Source organism: Myotis yumanensis, unplaced genomic scaffold, assembly GCF_028538775.1.
Source record: "Myotis yumanensis isolate MYYU_CA2020_CCGP unplaced genomic scaffold, mMyoYum1.0.hap1 SCAF_4, whole genome shotgun sequence".
NCBI lineage: Eukaryota > Metazoa > Chordata > Mammalia > Chiroptera > Vespertilionidae > Myotis > Myotis yumanensis.
In genome coordinates this window covers 53,805,233-53,829,600 of record NW_027223755.1, presented here as the reverse complement: position 1 = coordinate 53,829,600, position 24,368 = coordinate 53,805,233, and the positions used below count along the sequence as shown (strand labels likewise).

Here is a 24,368-nt window from a genome sequence, read left to right as displayed (position 1 = left end):
AGAATATTTCTGTACATGAGGACAGGCCTTGATATAACATTTTTTATTTCCAGATTAGAGTAACAGATCTAAAATCAGAAATCAAGTCCATTAAACTCATTGTTGTCACTGGATCCTGAGAGAAAATGCTCTATAATTGAGTCTGCAAACTAGAGCCATGGCTTTGCCTGTAGGAGGTACTTTGGTTTGTTCCATGCATTAAAATTCTGGCCACATTTTAAGACCTGCCTGGTCATTGGAGGACTGGCACCTGATATAATAGGCTGGGATGTGTCCATCCTAAAAATGTACATTTCCTCTACCTGGTGAGTAGCTATTGCCATAAACTATTTATATAAAGCCCAAGGCTGGTTTTTTAGTAGTAGTATGAGTAATGAGTAGCAAGTGTTGTATTATCTCATGCTACGCATATTCCAACAGGAAAGGAAATACAATAATATGTAGCAAAATGCTCTGTAAGCAGAGCCTTGAAGATAATACTATATTCACTTATTATCCTATCTAATAATAGACAAACATGGTAATTAACCGTACCTCTGACACGCTTCCCATTGACTAATCAGGGCAATATGCAAATTAACTGCCAACCAAGATGGCGGCTGGCAGCCAGGCAGCTGAAGCGAACAGGAGGCTTGCTTGCTCCAGTGACGGAGGAAGCCAAGGTTCCCCACCTACCGCCGCCCAGCTCTGAGCTGCACTCTAAGCAACTATGTTGCAATTATAGAAGCTAAACAATCCCCAGAAACCTGCTTTCAGTCAGCTGGGCCTTAGAGATGGAGTTGCAACAGTGTCTCAATTATAGAAGCTAAACAAAGCCCAGATACCTGCTTTCAGCAGCGGAGGCCGCAGAGCTGGAGCCGAGCCTCAGAGCTAACGCCGGCTCTCAGTTCCAGTGACAGCCATAGAAGGTAAATAAATCCCAGAATAAAAAAAAAAGGAGAGGTTGGGAACTTCAGTCACTCGCCAGCCTGAAAACGGCCCTCAGCCCCTCACCCAGACTGGTCAGGCACCCCAGTGGGGACCCCCACCCTGAAGGGGGTGTGACCAGATGCAAACAGCCATCAGCCCCTCATCCAGGCTGGCCAGGCACCCAAGCGGGACCCGCACCCTGATAAGGGACACCCTTCAGGGAAAAACAGCTGGCCCCCACCCGTGCACCAGGCCTCTATCCTATATAGTAACAGGTATGCAAACTGACCCTAACAGCAGAAGGAACGGGAATGGCTGGTCACTATGACACACACTGACCACCAGAGGGCAGACGCTCAATGCAGGAGCTGCCCTCTGGTGGTCAGGGCGATTTCACATGGGAGGAGCTCTGCTCAGCCACAAGCCAGGCTGATGGCTGCCAGTACAGCGGTGGTGGTGGGAGCCTCTCCTGCCTCCTCAGGAGCACTAAGGATGTCCGACTGCAGCTTAGGTCTGCTCCCCGCTGGCAGATGGACATCCCCCGAGGGCTGCCGGGCTGCCAGAGGGATGTCTGATTGCCATCTTAGGCCCAATCCCCCAGGGAGCGGGCCTAAGCCAGCAGGTGGTCATCCCCTGAGGGGTCCCAGACTGCAAGAGGGCACAGGCTGGGCTAAGGAGCCCCCCTCCCCCTGAGTGCACAAATTTTTGTGCACAGGGCCTCTAGTTTTTACAATAACGAAGGGACAGAGTCCAGGTGAATCCCTTAGAATGCTAAGTATTAGGTTTGGAGATATAATATGATCCTATGCCACTAAGAAAACTGCTGTGCTTTGAGACTAGGTTTGTTTTTCTTCAAATTCATATTCTCCTATGAATAGCTAGGTCTTTCTGTTTTTACTTGTTCTTATATCCTATGTGCTGCCAAGTTTTAGATGACCAGCACCCCGGGAATTACTAGTATAGTACAGGCGCCAGGCAACCAGAACAGCATTGGCCAAAAATAATTGGAAGGGTAAACCATTTCACATCAACTCAGCAGAAAGGATTCTGAGGAACAACACTCTACATCTCTTCCCTCTATATAACATTTACATGAAATGCTTAGTTGTACATACATGCACAAAGTTTTCTAAAAATACAAACATGATTATTTGAAAATTTCATATAGGCATTCAAAGTACTTTAGCAGCAGCTGTGAGTGTCTTCCTATGTTGAGACTATGTGTCTTGACCAGAGAGAAACTGAACCAAGATTTACGTGACTTTGATGTTTAGCACATTGATACGCTTCATATTTTTAAATTCAGCATTTCTGGAGGCAATTTTTAAGTGTAAAAAGTCTGCTATATACATATTTGAAAAGACAGAAGTTAAGATTTAAGCATTTCAGTGTATTTACATTTTACCTTAAAAAATAGTAACAACAATCAAATGGGAGAGATGGGGAATATCTGGAGGTATCAATGAAACAAGAATGGAAGCCTGCTAAAATTGCTGAAGTTGGGTGATGTGAGTTTATTATATAATTCTGTTTACTTTGCATATAAACTTTTCCATGATAAATAAAACCTGCTACATCAAATAAGGACCCCCCCAATTTTTCTTAATAGATCTTATTTTATACCTTTTCTTCATTTTAGTTCAAATTACTTTCATCCTTCTTTAAGTGCACATACCAGGCCTATGCATTTTATAGATTTCATACTCAGTACTTATGCTTTTGAACCTTTCAGAACTGTATGATTTTTAAAGATAAGTAATGTGCCTATGTTGGAAAAAAGTAATCATCTTTGGTATTGAAGCAAGGTTATTTTTAAAACATACACACTTTTCATTGCCATATAATTTTATCAGGAAGGACTCTTAATTACTTTGAAGTTTCCAGTGGCATAAAAATCTGAGTCATACTTAACAGGTTCATTAGAAAGAGTCACATAAATATTCCCATTGTCCACTGTCACTGTATGAATCCTTTGCTTTATTCCTTTGGAACACCACTTGGGTTTTGCTGATGGGTCTTTAGGGTTTCTAGACTGATATAGTCCTTCTCCTGTTGCCAAAGTAATTTTGAATTTATGCCAGGGGCAAACTATACACGGTCGTCCATCAAAATCCTAGGGAAGGAAATAATTGATTTAATAGTCTGATATTTCCAATGTTCACAATAAACCTCAGACTCAGCATGGAATCTATTGCAGAAGAACCAGGTTAAAGAACAAGACAGCTTTTCTTTTCCCTCCCATTTAGAAATTATTCAGCATAAGGCAGGACCTAATCTTAGCAGTTATCACATCCATTTTGCTATTGATGAGAAGATAGAGCTCTGCCAGATGATTACTAGCTCAGCAACTATACCTATTGCTGCAGCTGTGCTGTTACCTATTAGATGTCAATGTTACTCCCTTGACAGAAATGAGGCAATGGCTTCAGATGCTTCTTAAGGAATTTTCACTAACTGCTGGAAGAATGGTAAGCTTCAGATATAATTCAAGAGAGGTTACTAAAAGCATGAGTGCATATATTAATTGAAGAGCAATTTATGATCCAAAGTAGTCAATTCTCAACTTCTTAATTGTATTAAAACGGTGCTTCTCAAATTTAAAAGAGCACAGGAGTCACCAACATTCTGTTTAAATTCAGTAGGCCTAGGGTGGGCGCAAGATGCTGCATTTCCAAGGAGCTTCCAAGTGACACCAATATTTCTGGTCTATGGAACATACTTTGAGTAGCAAGGTCTTAACAGCTCTCATGGTCTGTCATGGTCTGAAATTGGGAGAAATTCTTCCACATTTATCAGCACCAGGTGCTTACATTTTTTAAACACCAGAGGTGCTGGAATACTGACATTATATCCCCAGAAAACTGTTGGCAAAGATTCATATTTTCATAAATTATGAATTAATATTTTCATAAATTAGTAATTATAAATTAACATTCATAATTTAAATACACATCCTTTTACATGAGGACATGAGGGCAGGTGGGGAACTAGGTAGATATGAAGTGTAGAGAGAGTAGCACACTAAATTTAAGATTGTACTTTGTACTAGTCAAAGAAAGTGAGGGGGGGGGCTATCAGTTTCATGAAATAGAAAAACATAGTATTCCATAGCATGGCTATTTATAACTTATTTAAACTGCTTCCTATTGTTAAAACATTTAGGTTGCTGTCATTTTTTTAAAAAATATATTTTTATTGATTTCAGAGAGGAAGGGAGAGGGAGAGAGAGAGATAGAAACATCAATGATGAGAGAGAATCACTGATTGGCTGCCTCCTGCAAGCCCCCTACTGGGGATTGAGCCCGCAACCCGGGCATGTGCCCTTGGCCGGAATCGAACCTGGAACCCTTCAGTCCGCAGGCCAATGCTCTATCCACTGAGCCAAACCGACTAGGGCTGTCATTTTTTATTACAATAAATAATGCTACAATAACCATCTCCTCTATACATTTAAACATTTGTGCAATTATATCTGTAGAGTAGATATCTCAGAGTGTAATCGCTAGGTCAGAAGACATACATAGTTCTCACACTTATCTGTGAAATGGTTTTCTTTACATTGTCGGGCTGAAAATTCCTAAAATATTAGCAATTATACTAGAAGCATTAAAGTATAGTGCAAAGACAAATGTCAATTATTTTTGACTACAGAATAAATAAGAATATAAATAGAAAACATTTGAGTTTTTTGAGAATAGATTTAATCTTACATACCTCTATTTCTCCCAAATGTAAAGGTCCTCCTGAGTCTGAAAAGAAATTGAGTATTAAATCTAGTCACTAAAAAAAAACCCTAAAATTTTGATAGTTTTGTGGTTAGCAAACAAGTACAAGATTTACAAATAAAAAAATAAAATCTTACGGTAACAGCGAATATCCATAGCATGATATTCTCCTTTGTGGTAGAAAATGACCACTTCTCTATCATGGACAACAGCTGTCATCCTTTCAGATTTCTTAATGTCATCTTCTCTGCCAACATAGACAGAAGAATATCCCTCCTTCATTTCAGGATCTTGTTCAAGGCTACCAAGATCCATGCTAGCTGAACCAACAAGAAAAAGGAAAAAAAAATATAAGTGGCCTTCACTAGTCAGACTATAACTTAACTCACAGATAATCATATTGTAAGAGAAGTCTGATTTCTCTGAGACTGATAGAAGCATTTTTTGTAGCTATATAATACATTTTAAAATACTGAATTATAGTCATGATTTTGAGTTACAGACTTTTAAAGCTTGCCAAAATTAGGGAGGACTCCTCACTTTAAAGCTGGACTTATATTAGATTCATTTCAGTGTGTAAGGTGGATATTTCAGAACTCTTAAAACACAAGACTAAAGTTTCACTATCCTTTTATTCCCGATCGAACTCAATGCTAAACAACATTTGGTTGTTATCCTGTTGAATTTAGGACTCCACGATAGTCTGGATAGTCTTGGACCTCTAGGCTGAGGTGTATCACTTTCCCCCCCTTCTTTATGTATTGGTTTTGGATGTATAGCTCAGTGGTTAGACAATCATAATGTACATAGCGTTTCCTGTAATATTTCCAGTACCTCAACTGGAACCATACATAGTTACACAATATTATTGACTATATTTCCAAACACCAGTTCTCTCTTTGGGTCTATGAGTCTGTTTCAAGTTTGTTTGTTCATTTATTTTGTTCTTTAGTTTTCACACATAAGTGAAATCATATGGTATTTGTCTTTCTCTGATGGACTTATTTCACTAAGCATCATACCATCTAGATTCTAGATCCATCCATGCTGTCTCAAATGGCAAGATTTCCTTCTTTTCCATGGCTGAATAATATTCCATTGTAGATAGGAACCACAGCTTTTTTTATCCACTGGCCTATTGATGGGCACTTGGGATGCTTTCATAGGTTGGCTATTATAAATATTGCTGCAATGAACATAGGGGTGCATATATTCTTTCAAATTTGCGTTTTGGGTTTCTTTGGATAAATCCCAGAAGTGAAATTGCTGGGTCGACTCACTTGGTTTTGCCTAGCATGGACAGCCAGCTCTTACAGATCAACCAGATGACTATTCTAGCAGAAGGGGATGGGTATGAATGAACACTTCTTTCTTAAATCAGAAATTGTCATTACTTTCTTCTGCCTCATTTGGGCATTCAAAGAGATGACTTCTCTTCAGTTAATTTACAGCAGTATGTAAACTCATATTGCCAAAGATTTAGTAGAGAATTTGCAGGTATTATAAATATATTTCTTCCCATCCCAGATATTTAGCCTATTTCTTTGAAAGCAACCCTTTCAAGGACACCGTCTGTATATTTTAAGAACATAGTCTTCAGGCCTTCTAGTGGTTTCTCTAAATCCTTATTTAATCCTGTATGACTGACTAGAAGTTTGAAAATGTTAGTAGGAACAGAGCATTGGCTCATTTAGTTATTGAAAAAATTTGAGGTATAACTGACATACACAACATGTTAGTTTTGGGTGTACAACATAATGATTTGATATTTGTATATATTGTGACATGATCGCTGCAATAAGTCTAGTTAATACCAGCAGTATACATAATTATGGAATTTTTTCTCTTATAGTGACAACTTTTAAGATTTACTCTCTCAGCAACTTTCAAATGAGAGGATAGCTCATTTAAAAAATAAATTCAGTCCTGGCTGGGTGGCTCAGTTGGTTTAAGTGTCATCCCATATACCAAAATGTTTGCTTCCCCGTGAGGACACATACTTAGGTTTCAGATTTGATCCCTGCTTGGGGAGTATATGGGAGGCAAGTGAGCCATGTTTCTCTCTCACATTGATGTTTCTCTCTCACATCGATGTCTCTCCCTCTCTAAAAAAAAAAAAAATCAATAAAAACATATCCTCTGGTGAGGATCAAAAATTAAAATAAAAAAAAACAAGTTCATAAAACAAATGATTAAGAAGTAAAACCTCTATGTGAATGTGTAGAAATGAGCTTTAGATAGAAGGGATTTATACACTATTTTGAAGTTAGTTCTGAGCCATAAGGAAGATAGATATTAGAGCCTGAGCTCCAAAATTGAAGTATAGGATGAGCACTGTCCCTCTCCCCCCACCCCCCGCCTCTCTCTCTCTCTCTCTCTCTCTCTCTCTCTCTCTCTCTGTTGATAGGAAGAAGCAGGAGCTTTAAATTCAAAGTATAAGGGAAAGCATTATTACACAAATCAAGTTTAGGGAATTACAGACATGTCAAATTTGTGCTCTGACGTTAGCGTTGTTAAACTTTGCTCTAACTAACCTAGTTACTTTTTTAAAGAATGGGAAAAGCACATAAGCTATTTTTGAAAAATTATTTCATCATAATAAAAGCAAAAAATATAGTGTTTTTTTTTAAAGACCATGATTTTCTGAATACTACATCTCTAAACAGTTTGGAAGCTACCCAAAGTACACAAATTGCTCATGTGGTAGTAATTACCTCCACAGTGTTGGACGGACGTGCAGCCCTTTATCACATTTTGTGACAGAACAGACAGAAGGGCAATAATGATAAGAAAAATGGGAACAGAAACATGAACTGAAAGGGGGGGAAACAGGCTGAAGAAAAAGAAAGAAATATGGAATTTGCAACACATTTAACCAACAAAGGATTAAGATTCAGAATATATGAACTATAAACCAGAAAGAAAATACCAAATAATCATAGAAAAATGGGCAAAATACAGAACAAACATTTCACAGATGAAGAAATCTGAATGGCCACTAATCACATGTAAAGATGCTTCACTTTATTAGTAGGAAAATGTAAACAAAATGAAAAGCAAAGTAACACATGGGATACTATATTCTACCCAACAGACTGGCAAAAAATTATACCAAGTATTGGCAAGGATACAGAGCAACTGATAGTGATGACATCAATTAGTGCTCCCCACAGCTTGGCATTACCTAGTAAAGTTGAACATATTCATGACCCAATAACCCCACTTTCCGTGTATTATAGAGAAACATTCACAGGTACACCAAGGGACATGCACAAGAAAGGTTACAATAGCAAAAACTGGGCAGGAAACAACTCAAAATCAATCAACAGTGAAATGGATAATTTTTTTGTATTCAGTCAATGCAATGTAGCAGTAGTATGGCTATATCAGTTTGGATTTAAAAAATATAACTTTAAATGAAAAAAATTTAAAAATATTTTAGAGTATGCTTTCATTTTTATCAAATGCAAAAACAGGCAAAGCCAAAAATATTATTCATGGATACTGTATAAAGTGTAAATGTATAAAGAAAAGCAAGGGGATGATAAATACAAATTTTCTTAAACATCTCAAAGTATTACATTTGGTCTTATATTTAAAATTATTCTTTTTCAAAATTTACATTGTATCCTACTAATTATGAGCCAAATAACCCAAAAATCCAAGAAAAATGGGTTAAAATGGCACTTTCTATCCATAGTGGATGTGCCTGTGCATAGAACATTAATGAACTATTTGAGAATTTCGTACAGGTGATTTCAAAACTGGGCATTAGATGAGGAAATAAATGAATAGTTCTCTTTCTTTTTCCAGGCAAAAGCTAGAAAAGAAATACTAGTATCAAGCAAGTAACAAAATACATGAGATGTGGAGTAGCATCAAAAGTTAAATAAGTTCTCTCCCACTCCCAAATAAATGAGAACCAAATACCATCCTCCCTCAAGTTTCAGTCTCTTAGAACATGCAGGCTTTGCAGGATTTTGCCCTCAATTAAAAAAGAATAAAATAACTGGAGTGAGCTTTGCAGGGGCTGATAAGAAATGAACAGAGAAAGCTGGGGCTGATGATAAAGGTTTCAGAGAACTATGATTATAGTCTTCCTTTTTGCTTAGGACACTATTACCTCGTCCTTCAAACAATTCTTCCCTCTGTGCATCATAAATGCTTCTATTTACTTATGATATCTGGTGACTAGACTTAACACCATATTATTAACCATATTGTGGGTATCATGGTTGGTTCCTTCAGAGGACAATTAAGAGTCAATGTATTCACCTTAACTACTGTTACTGTGATGCACTATTCAGATGCTCCCACACATTTCCTCTATTTTGAATCAACCTTAAGATAGTAGAATCTTACCTGAATAAAAAGAAAATGAAAAATTAACCAGGTTACCCAGTTGGCGGGATAGATGAAGAAGACGTCCTTCTGAAAAAATTTAGCCATTTTGTTCCACGGTTTAATCTGAGAAATATTTTTTTTTGACTTGTGCCTAAAATTGGGTTTCTAAAGGTGTTGACACCACATAAAATCCCAAATTAGTTAAATGGATCCCAGTCTCTATTAGCTACCTTTCCAGCATAAGGAATTCATTCAGGTTAAATTAAAAATAGACATTAACTCAGTTTCCATGGCACTGGAGACAAAAAGAGAGATGAGATTAAAGGAGCTTGTTCTTCCTCTTGAGCACTGACCACGGTGCTTTTTTTTTAAGTCTGGAGACTTGACCTACATATTGTCAGAACATATAGGTCCAGGGTGTCCCCTTGCTTTTAGGGCCGGAGAAGAGAAATGCCTTTGCAGTAAGTAGTTTTGTGCCATCTCTTTGGGTGGCAGATAACAGAGGGAACTAACGCTCTTTCAATGGGGCCAAACTCGTTCATCTTCACAAACCCCCGGCGGTACTGTATGTTCCAGACGAGGGAACTAAGGGTAAAGGGCTCTTTTTTAACAAAAGCTTCCTCAAACTCACAAAGTAGCAGTCAACATTCAAACCCAGATCCGGTGAGTCTAAACTTGTGAACATGGAAATATGAACCTTAACCTTTCATCGAAGGAGTCTCCATGGACTTATAAAAAGACGTGGCCTGCAAGTGAACTCTCTGAAAGGTACCAAACCGTTTAGCAAAGTAAAAATCTCTCTCTCTCTCACCATATATATCACCAAAGATGGTGGTCCTCCGTTTTATAATTTAGGAACGCTAATGTGTTAAGAGTTGTGCCAACAAATGTTCAAAAAGGAACATTTCCCCCAATGATTTAATAAAGTCGCACTGCGTCATGGAACCGGCTACCAAGCCTGGGACGTTAGGGATGAGACCGCCAGGGAGCTCCCTGCGGGTGAACCCCGCCTCTGCCGGACAGGTGTCTCCGGCCCGGCGCTGCAGGAAAGGGCTCCGCGCTGGAGGGGTCTGCGCCCTGGAAAGGGGCTCCGCGCTGGAAAGGAGCTGCGCACTGGAGGGGGCTGCGCGCTGGAAAGGGGCTGCGCACTGGAGGAGGGTGCGCGCTGGAGCGGTCTGTGCCCTGGAAAGGGGCTGCGCACTGGAGGGGGCTCCGCGCTGGAGGGGTCTGCGCCCTGGAAAGGGGCTCCGCGCTGGAGGAGGGTGCGCGCTGGAGGGGTCTGCGCCCTGGAAAGGGGCTCCGCGCTGGAGGAGGGAGCGCGCTGGAAAGGGGCTGCGCACTGGAGGGGGCTGCGCGCTGGAAAGGGGCTGCGCACTGGAGGAGGGTGCGCGCTGGAGGAGGGTGCGCGCTGGAGCGGTCTGTGCCCTGGAAAGGGGCTGCGCACTGGAGGAGGGTGCGCGCTGGAGGGGTCTGCGCCCTGGAAAGGGGCTCCGCGCTGGAGGGGGCTCCGCGCTGGAGGGGGCTCCGTGCTGGAGGGGGCTGCGCCCTGGAAAGGGGCTCCGCGCTGGAGGGGGCTCCGCGCTTGAGGGGGCTGCACGCTGGAAAGGGGCTCCGCGCTGGAGGGGGCTGCGCGCTGGAAAGGGGCTACGCGCTGGAGGGGGCTGCGCGCTGGAGGGGGCGGCGCGCGCGGCGCCGGTGAGAACCGGTCACTGCGGCCCAGTGTTGGGAGCCGGCCGGCCGCGGTCCTTCGACTCTACCCGCCCAGGGGCACAGGACTGGAAGCTATTGACCATTTCAGTAAAGACGGCCGGCAGCCTCGGACGGGGCCGGCGGGTGTGGACTGTCCCGCCCGAACACCTCCGGAGACGAACCCATGCGGAGGCGGCCCCGCCGCTGTTGTCATGCCTCGGGGCGCACCAGGCTGGGAAGGCGGGTGGAAACCGCCCGCCTGCCCAGCGGAGGCGGCAGGCTCGGGGTGTGGTGCGGCCTCTAGGGCGAACCAGGTGTGTGGGCTTCGCTGGGCCTCGGCGGAAGCCTGCCCCGGGGGTTAACGGTTAACCGACGCGGGGCCGAGGCCCGGGAAGGCCGCGCTGATCAGAAAGGCCGAGGGGCGGGAGCGGGGTGGGGGGTGGGGGGGGGCAAAAGCCACACGACAGCCTCCCTCGCCAGCCCAGGCCGCCCAAGCGGCCGCCGTCGCCGGAAGCCCGAGCCCAGGCCCGCCTCCCAGCCGGAAGCAGCGGCCCCCGCGAGCCCCGCCCCGCTCCACGCGCGGCCGCCGAACTCGGCCGGAACAGAATTTACCTTCAAGTCCCTCGCTTCTCCTCGTCGTGAGCGGCCCGCCGCGGACCCGGCGAGAAGCTACTGCGAGAGCCGGGGCTGCGGGCAGCGGCCGAGCCTCGGGAGGCGGGGCGAGCCGCCCACGTGACCCCGGCGCGCCGGTCTCCAGGAACCACTAGACGGCACCGCGGACCAACCAGGCTCTGCCGGGACCTACGAACGAAGTCTCATTAACCTTTTACTTCACAAACGTAAGTGGCATCCATTTATTTTGAAATATTTGTTGATCTCACCACATTTAAGATGTTTTATTGCAAGGAAGAATGTTTACAGGAAATACAGTGTAGACATGTGAATTGCTTGTAGCCATGGAATACTGTGTGTACCCTCTTTAGTGTAAAAGATTGTTTCTCGAGATACAAATACGTAGGTATGTACATGAGCTTCTTCTTAAAAAAAAATAATTTAGTGGTTTCTTGGAGGAACGAGGAAATATTTTCACTTTCATGTTTTGAACTTTGCAACTTTGTTTTTTCTCTTTATACTTCTCCGAATTTAAAAAGCAACAACGATCTTGTGTTCAAAACTGGCAGCTAGGTGCTCTGATGTGTGTGCATGTGTGTGTGTGTGTTTTTAAAGTGTTCTTGACTGTCTTCTAATGCAGTGGTTCTTAACTCTGGCTAAACTTATTAGAGTCACCTGGGGGTATTTAAAGTCCTGATGCCCAGAACGATGAAGTAAAAATCTTGAAGGGGAGAAGGATACATTTTTTCTAACTTCCAGGTGATTCCAGTGTGACCTCAGGTTGAAAACCACAGTCTGTTTAATATCCTGATATATTGATCTCAGATCCTTGAGTTGCCAATGGGGCCTTGGGCTGCTGAAACCCAGAAGCCTTTTCCATTTATCCCCAAATGCCATGCAAATGACTTTTTTTTTTCTCTGAGCCAAAACATGTAAAAGATTGAGAAGCCCAGAATAATGGGTTTGCTTACAATGCCATTTTCTTCAGATTTTTATTATGTTTAGTATAGCTTTAGGATAATAGTTGTATTTTATGGGATAATTTCCAGTTTGCCCGTTTGTTTCATGGATTCAAGCACAAATTAAACATCTAGTTTTGAAGAATTGCTTTACCGAAGTGATAATAAAATATATTTGGATTTATTATAATTTACATGATCTGTTAGCAATCCCAAATTATTTTATTGACACATGGAATATGTTAGTAGTCCTCAGTTGGTGTCACTGAAGGACTAAGTAAGGTTTGCAATTTCTAATGAAAAGTTCTTTTTTGCTTTGGCATATGGCGGAAGCTGGTCCATCCTTGCTACTTGACACAGTCGCTGCAGGGAAGAAACATCTGCACAGCATATGTTTCAAGGGACCTGGCATACTGTTCTTAATATGTTTGCTCCCCTTCTTAGCACTATGTGTTCTAACCAGGCCCACCTCCCCGAGAAAGGTTGTTTCCCCAGGTGGGGATGTTTCCCTGGAGTTAGGGATTAACAGGACTAAGGAAGGGATTAAATCAGTAAAACCCCTTAATTTAGTGCCAGGCGGGTAGTTAATCACCTTAACTACAATCAACGCTTAAGCTACATGATCTTTACTTAGGCCATTCTCCTTCAGTTACTGCCTTGTAGCTTAACAGAACAGTAGAGTAGTGACCTTGGAATGGAGCTAACAAACTAGCCCTAACCTTTGGAATAGAATGGATAGGATTAAAATCAACAGAGCTAGATAAAGGTAAGGTTTTTAGCAAAGGTCAGATAAGAAACTATAAACATAAAACAAGGAACTGTAGAAGGTCAAGAGAGGACCCAAAACATACCATGATATAGAGGAATGCTTATAGAATCGAGTAGTATAAAATACATCTGTAACAGGACAATAGAGAGAACCTGGCTATGCTGATCACCTGAAAGCTGTCTCCGAGTCCATCATTCTTCGCCAACTCCATCCACACCTTTGGGAACCCCTGGACCACTGGGGCTGGACCCCGGCAGGCATAAGCTGAGCATTAAGATAAGACACATCTTAGATCCACTGACCTTAAATCTGATTTTGAATAAACTGAGGACCTCAGTAGATATACAGGAATATATACATACAGAATGAGAAAGAAGTGGGAATTTTTTTTTTTAAATCTCCACCGAAAGTAATAATGTGATTAGTCATGTAAAATATAAAACGCTTTGAAAGCCGAAACCGGTTTGGCTCAGTGGATAGAGCGTCGGCCTGCGGACTGAAAGGTCCCAGGTTCGATTCCGGTCAAGGGCATGTACTACCTGGGTTGCGGGCACATCCCCAGTAGGAGATGTGCAGGAGGCAGCTGATCGGTGTTTCTCTCTCATCGATGTTTCTAACTCTCTATCTCTCTCCCTTCCTCTCTGTAAAAAATCAATAAAATATATTTAAAAAAATAAAATAAAATAAAACGCTTTGAAAGCTGAATTGGCAGGCTGAAAAAAACTACCTTTCTCCATTTCTGAGACTCAGGTCTACAAACACACGCACACACCCATGCAGCGTAGGCATGCTCATGAATTAAAAGCAGGAGCCCATAAAGTCCATTTGAAAGTCATTACAGCTCAGAATAAAACTTATGACATACTGTCATTTTACTTTTCTCCTCCCCCCTCCCTTCCCTTTTTTTTTTTTTTTTTTAATTAGAACAGTTCCAGCTAGTGTAGGCTCCCACGAAGGTGTACCTGAGGCCATTTGGAGGCACTTTCTTCCTAACTTTCATTCTTTCCTTCCCTACTAGTGACACCTAGTGGTAGCGGCTGGCATGAGTTTTGTTACCAACGACAGAAAACTGGCTTTTCTTCTGTGATCTGGCCCCTCAATATCTTTGCAGATAGTTTCACTTGTCCCTTCTCACCTTTGAGCCCCGTTCCTCTGCTCTGAGCATGAGGCTGTTTCTAGGCAGGGTTTTCCAGGACTAAGTCTTTCCTCTCAGAAAGGTTCAAAAACTGCCTTCAGTCCTAGCCAGTCAGTCTTGTGAGGAAGTTTGAAGAATATCCATCAATCTGGATTTCCTATTCCTTCAAACCAGAAAAAGATGATAACATGGCCCTTATTAGTCCATGGGGATTCAGATTATGAGAAAGTGAGGGTGGCTCTAAATGCCACCTATCTGCTTATGACTTGTACATGGAAGTCTGCACAATATTCATACCTGCCTGATACTCCAACCTGAATATTGTGGCAGAAAGAGTGGTGCTCACCAAACATTCCATCTACTACCCCATGTTTCCCAACCCCATTTACAGGTGATTGAGACTTGGTGGCTAGTTTTGGCCAATGGACTGTGAGTGAAAGTGCAGTGTCGCTCCTAGACTTAAGCATAGCAGAACTGATATGAGACTTCTCCACTCACCTCTTCTTTCTGTCACAACAATTGACATTCTAGACCAGCACTAGACCAGTTTTTTTCAGTCGGATCTCACGGACCACCGGTTGGCGACTGCTGTTCTAGAGGGTAGAGCCTCCACCAGCCTGAGTCCCTGAGTGACTATGTGGAAAAGAGACTACCCACTCCCTCCCCCAACTCACCAACTTCTACCAAGCTATAATGACATGTAACTTAAGTGCAAAATAAACATTTATGGTATTAAGCCACTGAAATTTTAAGATTTCAGTTTATTATTGCAACATAGCATATTTAATCTATCTCATACATAACTGTCTCAAATTTTATGTGTTCAGAATTGAAGTAATTTCCTCCCGTAAACATACCTATACTTCCTTTGTCCCTGCCATCTCCATAAGTGACAACATTGTCCATCTTTGTTGGTTTTGTTTTTAACTGTTCCCTTTGAACCCTAATAGGGGATAGAGTCCTGGAGTGTTAGTCCAATTGAAATTCCTTTACATGAGACCACAGGGTAAGGGATGTGGGTTCCTGTCTAATACTCCACAGAGCCTGGTGTTTCTGGGCTGGGTGTGCTGCATTGAGGGAGAGTCTATAGAGTGCCAAAGTCTCCACATCTGCTGCGAGGGGCATTTTAAGTCTTGAACACAGAGGCTGATTTCAGCTCCTCTTGTTATGGAATGAATTAGTTTTATGCAACTTGCTTGCAGAGGTGATTCTCCAGTATTCCTCACCTTTGTGCCTCCTGGGGTATCACCTGTGCACATTTTTGACTCTGCTGTTGCTATTGCTCCATCTGGTTTCCTCTGGTCATAGGGAGCAAGAATACCTCTGCCACATGCTTTCACAGACAGTGCTTTTCTTCTTCTTTTTAAAAAATATTGTTGAAAGTATTACATAGATCATTCTTTTTCCCCCATTAACCTCTTCCAGCCAGCTTCTGTCCCCACCCCACCCCATTAGGCCCTCACCACACCATTTCTTGTGTCCACAGGTTATGCATACAAGTTCATTGGTTGGTCTCTTCCCATCTGCCCTTCCCTGTCGTCCCTCTGAGGTTCAACAGTCTGTTCATGCTTCTATGACTCTGGGTCTATTATATATGTGTGTGTATATATATATATATATATATATATATATATATATATTGATTGATTAAGATATTACATATGTGTCCTTATCCCCATGTTATCCCCTACCCGCCCCCCCCGCTCATGCCCTCACACACACACACACCCCCGTTGTTCATGTCCATTGGTTAGGCGTATATGCTTGCATATAAGTCCTTTGGTTGATCTCTCCCCCTTACCCCCACCCTCCCCTACCTTCCCTCCAAGGCCCGACAGTCCAATCAATGCCTCTCCGTCTCTGGATCAGTCCTTGTTCATCAGTTTATGTTGTTCATTATATTCCACAAATGAGTGAGATCATGTGGTATTTATCCCTTAAAGAATATCCTTCAGCATTTCATATAATCCTGGTTTGGTGGTGATGAACTCCTTTAGCTTTTTCTTGTCTGTGAAGCTCTTTATCTGACCTTCAATTCTACATGATAGCCTTGCTGGGTAGAGTAATCTTGATTGTAGCTTCTTGCTATTCATCACTTTGAATATTTCTTGCCACTCTCTTCTGGCCTGCATGGTTTCTGTTGAGAAATCAGCTGACAGTCGTGTGGGTACTCCCTTGTAGGTAACTAACTGTTTTTCTCTTGCTGCTTTTAAGATTTTCTCTTTGTCTTTAGCCCTTGCCATTTTAATTATGATATATCTTGGTGTGGTCCTCTTTGGATTCCTTTTGTTTGGGGTTCTCTGCGCTTCCTGGACTTGTAAGTCTATTTCTTTAATCAGGTAGGGGAAGTTTTCTGTCATGATTTCTCCAAATAGGCTTTCAGTATCTTGCTCTCTCTCTTCTTCTGGCACCCCGATAATTCAGATGTTGGTACGCTTGAAGCTGTCCCAGAGGCTCCTTACACTATCTTCATATTTTTGGATTCTTTTTTCATTTTGCTTTTCCGGATGGGTGTTTTTTGCTTCTTCGTATTTCAGATCTTTGACTTGATTCTTGGGATCCTCTCGTCTGCTATTGGATCTCTGTATTATATTCTTTATTTCAGTCAGTGTATGTTTAATTTCTGACTGGTCCTTTCCCATTTGTTTGGCATTCTCATTAAGGTCCTTGAAGGTCTCACTGAGTTCCACGGAGGTCTCACTAAGTTTCTCGGAGGTTCGTAGAAGATTCTTGAGTAATCTTATAACTGTGGTTCTGAACTCTGTCCTCCATTCGTTTGCTTTCCTCCATTTCTTTCATTTGTGACATGTTTCTTTGTCTTCGCATTTTTGGCTGACTGCGAGGACCCGCTGTGTCTATAAGAAGAACTGCTACAGCGATACCAGCAGGTTTCTCTGCTTTGTTTGGAGTTTGGAAGTTTTGGAGCTCTCTGATCCAGCTGCAGTTTGTTCAGCTGCAGAAGCGCAGGTGCCTCCTTTGTGCAGCCAATCACAGCTTGGGAGGGGATGTGAATAGAGTGGGGCGCGGTCTCAGGAAGACACCAGGGCGGAGCAAACAATGGTGTCGTCAGGTCTCCGTGACTCGGACTTCATGTTTCTGCGATTCCCCGAGTGCCGCGCTCCCCGACCGCCACAAAGATCCCCAAGAGCAGCTCTGTGAGAAAGTCACCCTCGCTTTCCCACCCGCTGCAGGACAGTCCCGTTTCTCCCCGTAGGAGCCTGGGACCCCAGTGTCTCGCTGTAAATGAGTTCAGTGCGTTCGAGAGCTTGTATCCCCTTCCTATTGAAAGAAACCGCGCACCCAGGTGCAGCAGCCTCGCACACGCCTCTGTACCTCTGTTCTTGGTGCCGCTCCCCTCCTACTCGGTCTCAATGCGCTTTTTTTCGTTCCTTCTAGTTGTAGAACTTCCACTCGGTCAGCTTTCCCGTGGTTCTGGATGATAGCTGTTTTGTCTTATGGTTGTGGTTTTAATGTTGTTGTGGGGGGCAGCACGTACAGGTTTGTACCTTATGCCACCATCTTGATTCTCCTGGGTCTATTTTTGATCATCAGTTTATTTGGTTCATTAGATTCCACATATGAGTGAGATCATGTGATATTTATCTTTCTCTGACTGGCTTATTTTGCTCAGCATAATACTCTCCAGGACCATCCATGCTGTTGCATATGGTAAGAGCTTTTTCTTTTTTATTGCCGCATAGTATTCCATTGTGTAAATGTACCATAGTTTTTTTATCCACTCATCTGCTGATGGGCACTTAGGCTGTTTCCAAATATTAGGTATTGTAAATTGTGCTGCTATGAACATAGGGGTACATATATCCTTTCTGATTGGTGTTTCTGTTTTCTTGGGATATATTCCTAGAAGTGGGGTCACTGGGTCAAATGGGAGTTCCTTTTTTAATTTTTTTGAGGAAACTTCATACTGTTTTCCACAGTGGCTGCATTCCCACCAGCAGGGTACTAGGGTTCCCTTTTCTGTACAACCTCACTGACACTGCCTTTCCTTGGTTCTGGGATTTGCATGATGCAATATGCCTTCAGAGCTTCAGGCCCCTCTGCTGTGTCCTGTTCCTCCTGGGAAGGCTCAGCTGTTTCTGACAGGTTAACTTGCTGCTTTCATTGATCTCTTTCTCTGCCACATGCACTGTGTGCCGAAACTGAGTGCCTTCCTTGCTTCCTTTTATTTTCCACGTTTTTCTAGCCCAGATTTTTTTCTGAGTCTGCATAAATAATGCACTGTGCAAAAACAATTCTTCCTAAAGTTGGTACCAATAAGAGATAACCTTCCATCAGGCCAACATCTGAGCCAGACCTGTACTTGCTCTGGTATTGTCCAGCCGACTTTACTTTAGTGTGTGTCATCTTGGTTGTATCTCCTCTAGGACCTAACTCAACACAATTCTCTTGCCTGTACCCTCAGGTATAGGCATTACAACTATAATAACTATCACTTTCGAACTCACCTATAAACACTGGGTATTTAATCCTGGTTTTCCTCGTCTTCTTCCATAAAACTGTCCAAATTTCTGTAACCACTTATATCTGCACTCGTCTTCAAGGAAGTGTTTCCATTGGGCTAGCCCCAAAGGTGGGGTTACATAGTCGAAATGTGATTGCTAGAGGCTTGTGTATATGTGTGTGTGTTTTCTGTTTGGAGATGAGGACAATTCCCAAAGAAAGGGTATTGTGAAGAGAGCAGAGGCTCCTAAAAGGTATCCACTTGGAGAGTCAATTTGTACAGTAACATATTGACTCTGAGAGGTACTTCTGTAAAGAAACCTGTTGGGAAAGATGAATAAGTTAGAAGATACCATAAGGAAATATTAAGAAAAATTAATAATGTGGGATATTCTGCCAGATAACTGGCTTGGTCTCTTCAAAACACAATACCTTTTTTAAAAGGTCAGGGCGGGAAGATGGTGGGTTCTCCCTGAGGAGGGTGTTTGTGCTTTAAAGCTGATGCTCTCCATCCACCTTCCAGGCGCTCAAGTCCTTGTTGAAGTCCCTGCTCCAGAGCCTCTCACAGCGGAGTTTTTGGATGTCTTTGGGAGGAGAGACAACATGAAGACGAAATAAAACACCTCACAGTGTGGTCTCCATGTAGGAGCTCATTGTTCCTGACTCTCTCCTGTGACAAAGGACAGAAGGGAGTGGCCTTTTCCTCATTTCCAGCTCCTTCTGACTGTGAGTGTGAGGTGAGCTGATTAACAGGCTGTGCGGACGAAGGCACATTCTGGGACTCCTCAACATATTGTCACCTGAGAAAACAACACAGATCCCTATCAGGACCAGGACCAAATGGCTGCTTCTCAGGAACCGTTGACCTTCATGGATGTGGCCATAGATTTCTCTCAGGAGGAGTGGGAATGCCTGGACCCAGTTCAGCGGAAATTGTACGTGGATGTGATGTTGGAGAACTACAGCAACCTGGCCTCCCTGGCTATACCACCTAAAGATAACCAGGCCTTTATGCCAAAGCCCGGAATACAAGATTTATTCTCTGAAATAATACTCAGTACACATCATGGAGATAGCATTTATCAATGGATTGAACGTTGGAAAAACTTTAAGCAAGAGTCACATCTTAATCGTCATTCAATTGAGCTTGCACAGGACCATTATACAAGTGGAGAAGTCTTGGACCAGATGTCCAATCACAACATACATCAGGTTATTCCTATTGTGAAGAAGACACACAAAAGAAGTAAATGTGTCCAGTCTTTTCAGCAATCATCAAATTACAGTGAACAAGAGAATATTCATACCGGAGAGAAGCCTTACAAATGTAAAGCATGTGGCAAAGCCTTTAAGTGTCATTCATCTCTCATTGTACATAAGGGAAGAATTCATACTATTGCAAAATTTCACAAACTCGCGGCAAATGGAAAAGGCTTTAGTCAGTCCTCAAGACATACTCAGCATCATAGAAATCATACGGGAGAAAAGTCTTATAAATGTTCAGAATGTGGCAAAGCCTTTACCCAGCACTCAACCCTTAGTATTCATCTGAAAATTCACACTGGAGAGAAACCTTATGAATGTAATGAATCTGGCAAAGCCTCTAGACGGTCCTCACACTTTACTTATCAGAGAGTTCACACACGAGAGAAGCCTTATAAATGTAGAGATTGTGGCAAAGCCTGTTGCAGCTTCTCAGATCTTACTAAGCATCAGAGAGTTCATACTGGTGAGAAGCCTTATGAATGTAGCGACTGTGGCAAAGTCTTTAGATGGCCCTCAAACCTTACGACCCATCAGAGAGTTCATACTGGACAGAAGCCTTATAAATGTAGAGAATGTGGCAAAGCGTTTATGGATTCCTCCATCCTTAAAAATCATCAGGTTGTTCATACTGGAGAAAAGCCTCATAAATGTAGAGAATGTGGCAAAGCATTCAGTACAACTGCAAAACTTAATCATCATCACAGAGTTCATACTGGAGAGAAACCTTATAAATGTGGAGAATGTGACAAAGTCTTTAGATGGCCCTCAAACCTTATTACTCATCAGAGAGTTCATACTGGAGAGAAGCCTCATAAATGTAGAGAATGTGGCAAAGCTTTTATCGATCCCTCCAACCTTAAAGGTCATCAGAGTGTTCATACTGGGGAAAAGCCTCATAAATGTAGAGAATGTGGCAAAGCATTCTGTACGTCCACAAAACTTAATCAACATCGCAGAGTTCATACTGGAGAGAAACCTTATAAATGTAGAGAATGTAGCAAAGTCTTTAGCCATTCCTTCACCCTTAATCGTCATCAGAGAGTTCATACTGGAGAGAAGCCTCATAAATGTAGAGAATGTGGCAAAGCCTTTATAAGTCCCTACTCTCTTAATATACATCAAAGAGTTCATACTGGAGAGAAGCCTTATAAATGTAGAGAATGTGGCAAAGCCTTCAGTGAGTCCTCAACACTTAATCGCCATCAGAAAATTCATGCTGGAGATAAGGCTTATAAATGTAGAAAATGTGGCAAAGCCTTTAGATGGTCCTCAAATCTTAATGTGCATCAGAGAGTTCATGCTGGAGAGAAGCCACATGAATGAAGAGAATGTGGCACATCCATTGGCAGCTCCTCAGACCTTACTGCACATCAGAGGGGTCATACTGGAGAGGAGCCTTATGAATGTAAAAGTGGAACAAAGCTTTTAATCAGTGTTCCTGCCTTATTGTACAGCAGAGTTCATACTTGAGAGAAGTATTACAAATATGAGGAGTGTCATAAGTCCTTGACCAGCAGTGAGAACTTACTGAACATCACAGAATTCTGCCTGGGAACAAGCCTTATGAATGTGAAATATGTAGTAAAGTCTTTAAAAGCTATTCATGTATTACTGTACATGAGAGACTTCATACTGAAAAGAAATCTTTCAAATGTAGAGCATGTGCAAGATCCTGTACCTGTAGCTTCAAAATTTACTGGATATCAGAGACTTTTATAGTGGAGGAAAGCCTTACACTGTAGAAAATGTGAGAAAGCACTGGCTGGCTTGCCTCAGTGGTTTAGCTTGGATGTATGAACCAGGAGGCCAGGGTGCCATTCCTGGTCAGGGCACAGGCCCCGGATGGGGACTCAATTCCAGGTATGGTTCTTGCAGGAGCCAGCTGATCAGTGATTCCCTCTCATCATTGATGTTTCTATAGCCCCCTCTCTTTTCCTCTCTGTGCTATAACAATGCCATTTAAACCTCTTCCTCCTCCACGTCAGCCCATCAGGCCCCTATAGCTTCTGTTCAGTAGTTTGGAATTTTATTAATGCTATAACTGACATCAGAATTTGGTAAATATATTGCTTTATATTCATGAAGTAGGAAGCCCACCATTCAATTTTTATGCTGGATTCTAAAGTTTTGAATGTTATTAATTTTTGGAATATAATTTGGCTTCTGTGTACTTTATAAATAAATAAATAAAAATAAAAAGGTCAGGGAGGCTGTTTTAGAATAAAAGAGACTAAAGAGCTTTAACAATCAAATGTAATGTATGGACTGTAATTATATTTTAGTCCAAAAGAAAAAAATCTTTACAAATTATATTGAGGACAAAAGATAAAATTTGAATTTGAACTGGGTATTGTGATATTAGGGAGTTAATGCTAATTTTCCTAAGAGTGATAATACTTTTGTGGTTATGCAAGCATGTCTTAGGAAATATATGCTCAAGTTTTCAGAGGTGAAGTGTAAGCATATGATGTCTGCAACGAATTTTCAAGTTACTGAAAAACAACTAAATATATTTAACAATGTTAACATTTTAAAATGTTAACTGTTGAAACTCAGTGGTGACTGTGTGGGTATTCTTTTGTATTCTTCAACTTTTCTGTGTATTTTGTAATAAAAAGTTAAAAAAGGAGAGAAGGGGGCTATTTAACCTACTGTTCCAAATACTCAACTATAAAACTATTTTTTCTTTTATAATGTATTAATATGGAAGCCTCTGCTGCTTCACAAAGTATTCTGTAGAACACATTGGTCTAGGGTAGGCTCTTAGTACATTTAAGAAATATAGAATAATAAAGATTTCAGTGAAGAAGGAAATCTTAAAAAAATTCAAAATACACTTAAAAATCTCCATTCGGATAGCTGAGGAAATGTTTACTGTATCATTGGCAAGGAAGCCTCTCTAAGGAATTTCAAGCTTAACAGTGGCGTGACTTCACTGGCTAGATGAGTGAAGGTTGCAGGTTGCAAAGTGGCTCTTGAATGTCCAGTATCCAAAACTTTTCTCTTAGTGTAACCTCATGGATGATGGCATAGGCTAAATTTTCAATCACCTGTATCCTTTGGTCCTTACTTAGTAGAGCACTTTCAGAAAGAGAGAAAAATAAAAATGTATAGGCATTTGACACTTCCCATTAGGGATGAAGTTATAAGGACACCTAATAGTTTCCTGTGGCGGTAAATTTAATGTGCTAATTTGGGATACAGATGCCCAGGTATTTGATTAAATGTTATTCCTGGGTGTGCCTGGAGGGTGTTGATGGGAGAGATTTGTATTTGAACAGAGACTGAGTAAATCAGATTGCCCTCCCCAGTTTGAGAGACTGAATAAAACCAAAGGTGGAGGGAGAGGTACTCTCTTACTGACTACTGAACTGGGCAGAAGACCTGAACAGACACTTCTCCCAAGACATACAAATGGCCAACAGATACACGAAAAGATGCTCAACTTCACTAGCTATTAGGGAAATGCAAATCAAAACTATGAGATACGATCTCACACCTGTTAGAATGGCTATTCTCAACAAGCAGAGGTTGTGAGGAAAAAGGAACCCTATTCATTGCTGATATGAGTGTAAACTGGTACAGCCACCATGGAAACCAATATGGAGTTTAAGCCTAACGAATATTTCTTTTTGTAAATCTTCTATCCATATGCCAAACTCATGATGAATTATTCAATAAATATGTGTTGAATGCCTACTCTGTGTTGTAAGAGTTTGGAATATACAGGGTGGGGCAAAAGTAGGTTTATAGTTGTGAGTGTGAAACAAGTGTCTTGTATTATTATTTATTAGTCATTGTATTATTTTCTGTAGAAACAACTGTAAACTTACTTTTGCCCTCCCCTGTATCAGTGAAACAAAGACCTGAGAGAGCAATGACTCTGCAAGTGAATTTTACCAATCTTTGCCCCTTTCTGCATCTTAGTTTTGCATTTGTGCATGTACAGGAAACACTATACTGGAAAGCTTGCAGATTCTCAGCTGAAGGACACTGGCAAACAAGTGGAGATACTGCTCATAAACGCTGTAGAACCAAGGACAGTTAACGAGGAGGGTACCAATGAAATCTTGACCTTGTTCTCAGCAATCCACACCAATAGACACTGCTTTCATTTTTTTAAAAAGGAGTTTTACATGTACGTGCAGCATTCTGAGGTTACAGCTTCCTTCCTAGCTGCAAATCTTGAGGCTCCCCAACCTGAGACAGTGAGCCCCACCGGACCCACCACTTGGTACTTCTTTTCTCCACCTTAGAGGCTGGTCTGAGCTCAGGGATAAATGCCTTCTGAAACTCGCCATTTTTGAAAGGGACTAAGGGAAGCTTTTATGTCTCCCTCCGACAAGTCCAGCTTCTAATGAAGTGGAAGCTAGGTTGTAAATAAAGACCCACACTGATTTTCTTCTGAGAAAACACACTGCCATGAAACAAAAACACTACACACCACTCCCCACCTCACCAAAACAAAAACAGCACTAATTGTGTTGTTATTTTACGAA

General features: G+C 41.9%; 2 protein-coding genes across 6 annotated transcripts; one reads left to right on the top strand and one right to left on the bottom strand.

The window, feature by feature from the left end:
* Positions 1 to 1,516: 1,516 nt before the first annotated feature.
* Positions 1,517 to 11,396, bottom strand: RFESD (Rieske Fe-S domain containing). 5 transcript variants are annotated; one of them, XM_070412358.1, is made up of 5 exons: positions 11,280 to 11,396; positions 8,910 to 8,996; positions 4,772 to 4,954; positions 4,624 to 4,658; positions 1,517 to 3,022 (listed from the first exon to the last, which is right to left on the bottom strand). In XM_070412358.1, exons 3-5 carry the CDS (start codon positions 4,947 to 4,949, stop codon positions 2,759 to 2,761), a joined length of 477 nt encoding a protein of 158 aa, XP_070268459.1. In that variant the 5' UTR covers positions 4,950 to 4,954; positions 8,910 to 8,996; positions 11,280 to 11,396; the 3' UTR covers positions 1,517 to 2,758. The 5 variants fall into 5 exon arrangements, with proteins under 5 accessions (XP_070268459.1, XP_070268456.1, XP_070268457.1 ...); XM_070412355.1 differs by lacking the exon at positions 11,280 to 11,396 and adding an exon at positions 9,682 to 9,995; XM_070412356.1 differs by lacking the exon at positions 11,280 to 11,396 and adding an exon at positions 9,790 to 9,995.
* On the top strand, positions 10,591 to 23,566 carry LOC139008762 (zinc finger protein 420-like). Its single transcript, XM_070412352.1, has 2 exons — positions 10,591 to 11,506; positions 19,127 to 23,566. Exon 2 carries the CDS (start codon positions 19,444 to 19,446, stop codon positions 21,190 to 21,192), a length of 1,749 nt encoding a protein of 582 aa, XP_070268453.1. The 5' UTR covers positions 10,591 to 11,506; positions 19,127 to 19,443; the 3' UTR covers positions 21,193 to 23,566.
* The last annotated feature ends 802 nt before the right edge of the window (positions 23,567 to 24,368 follow it).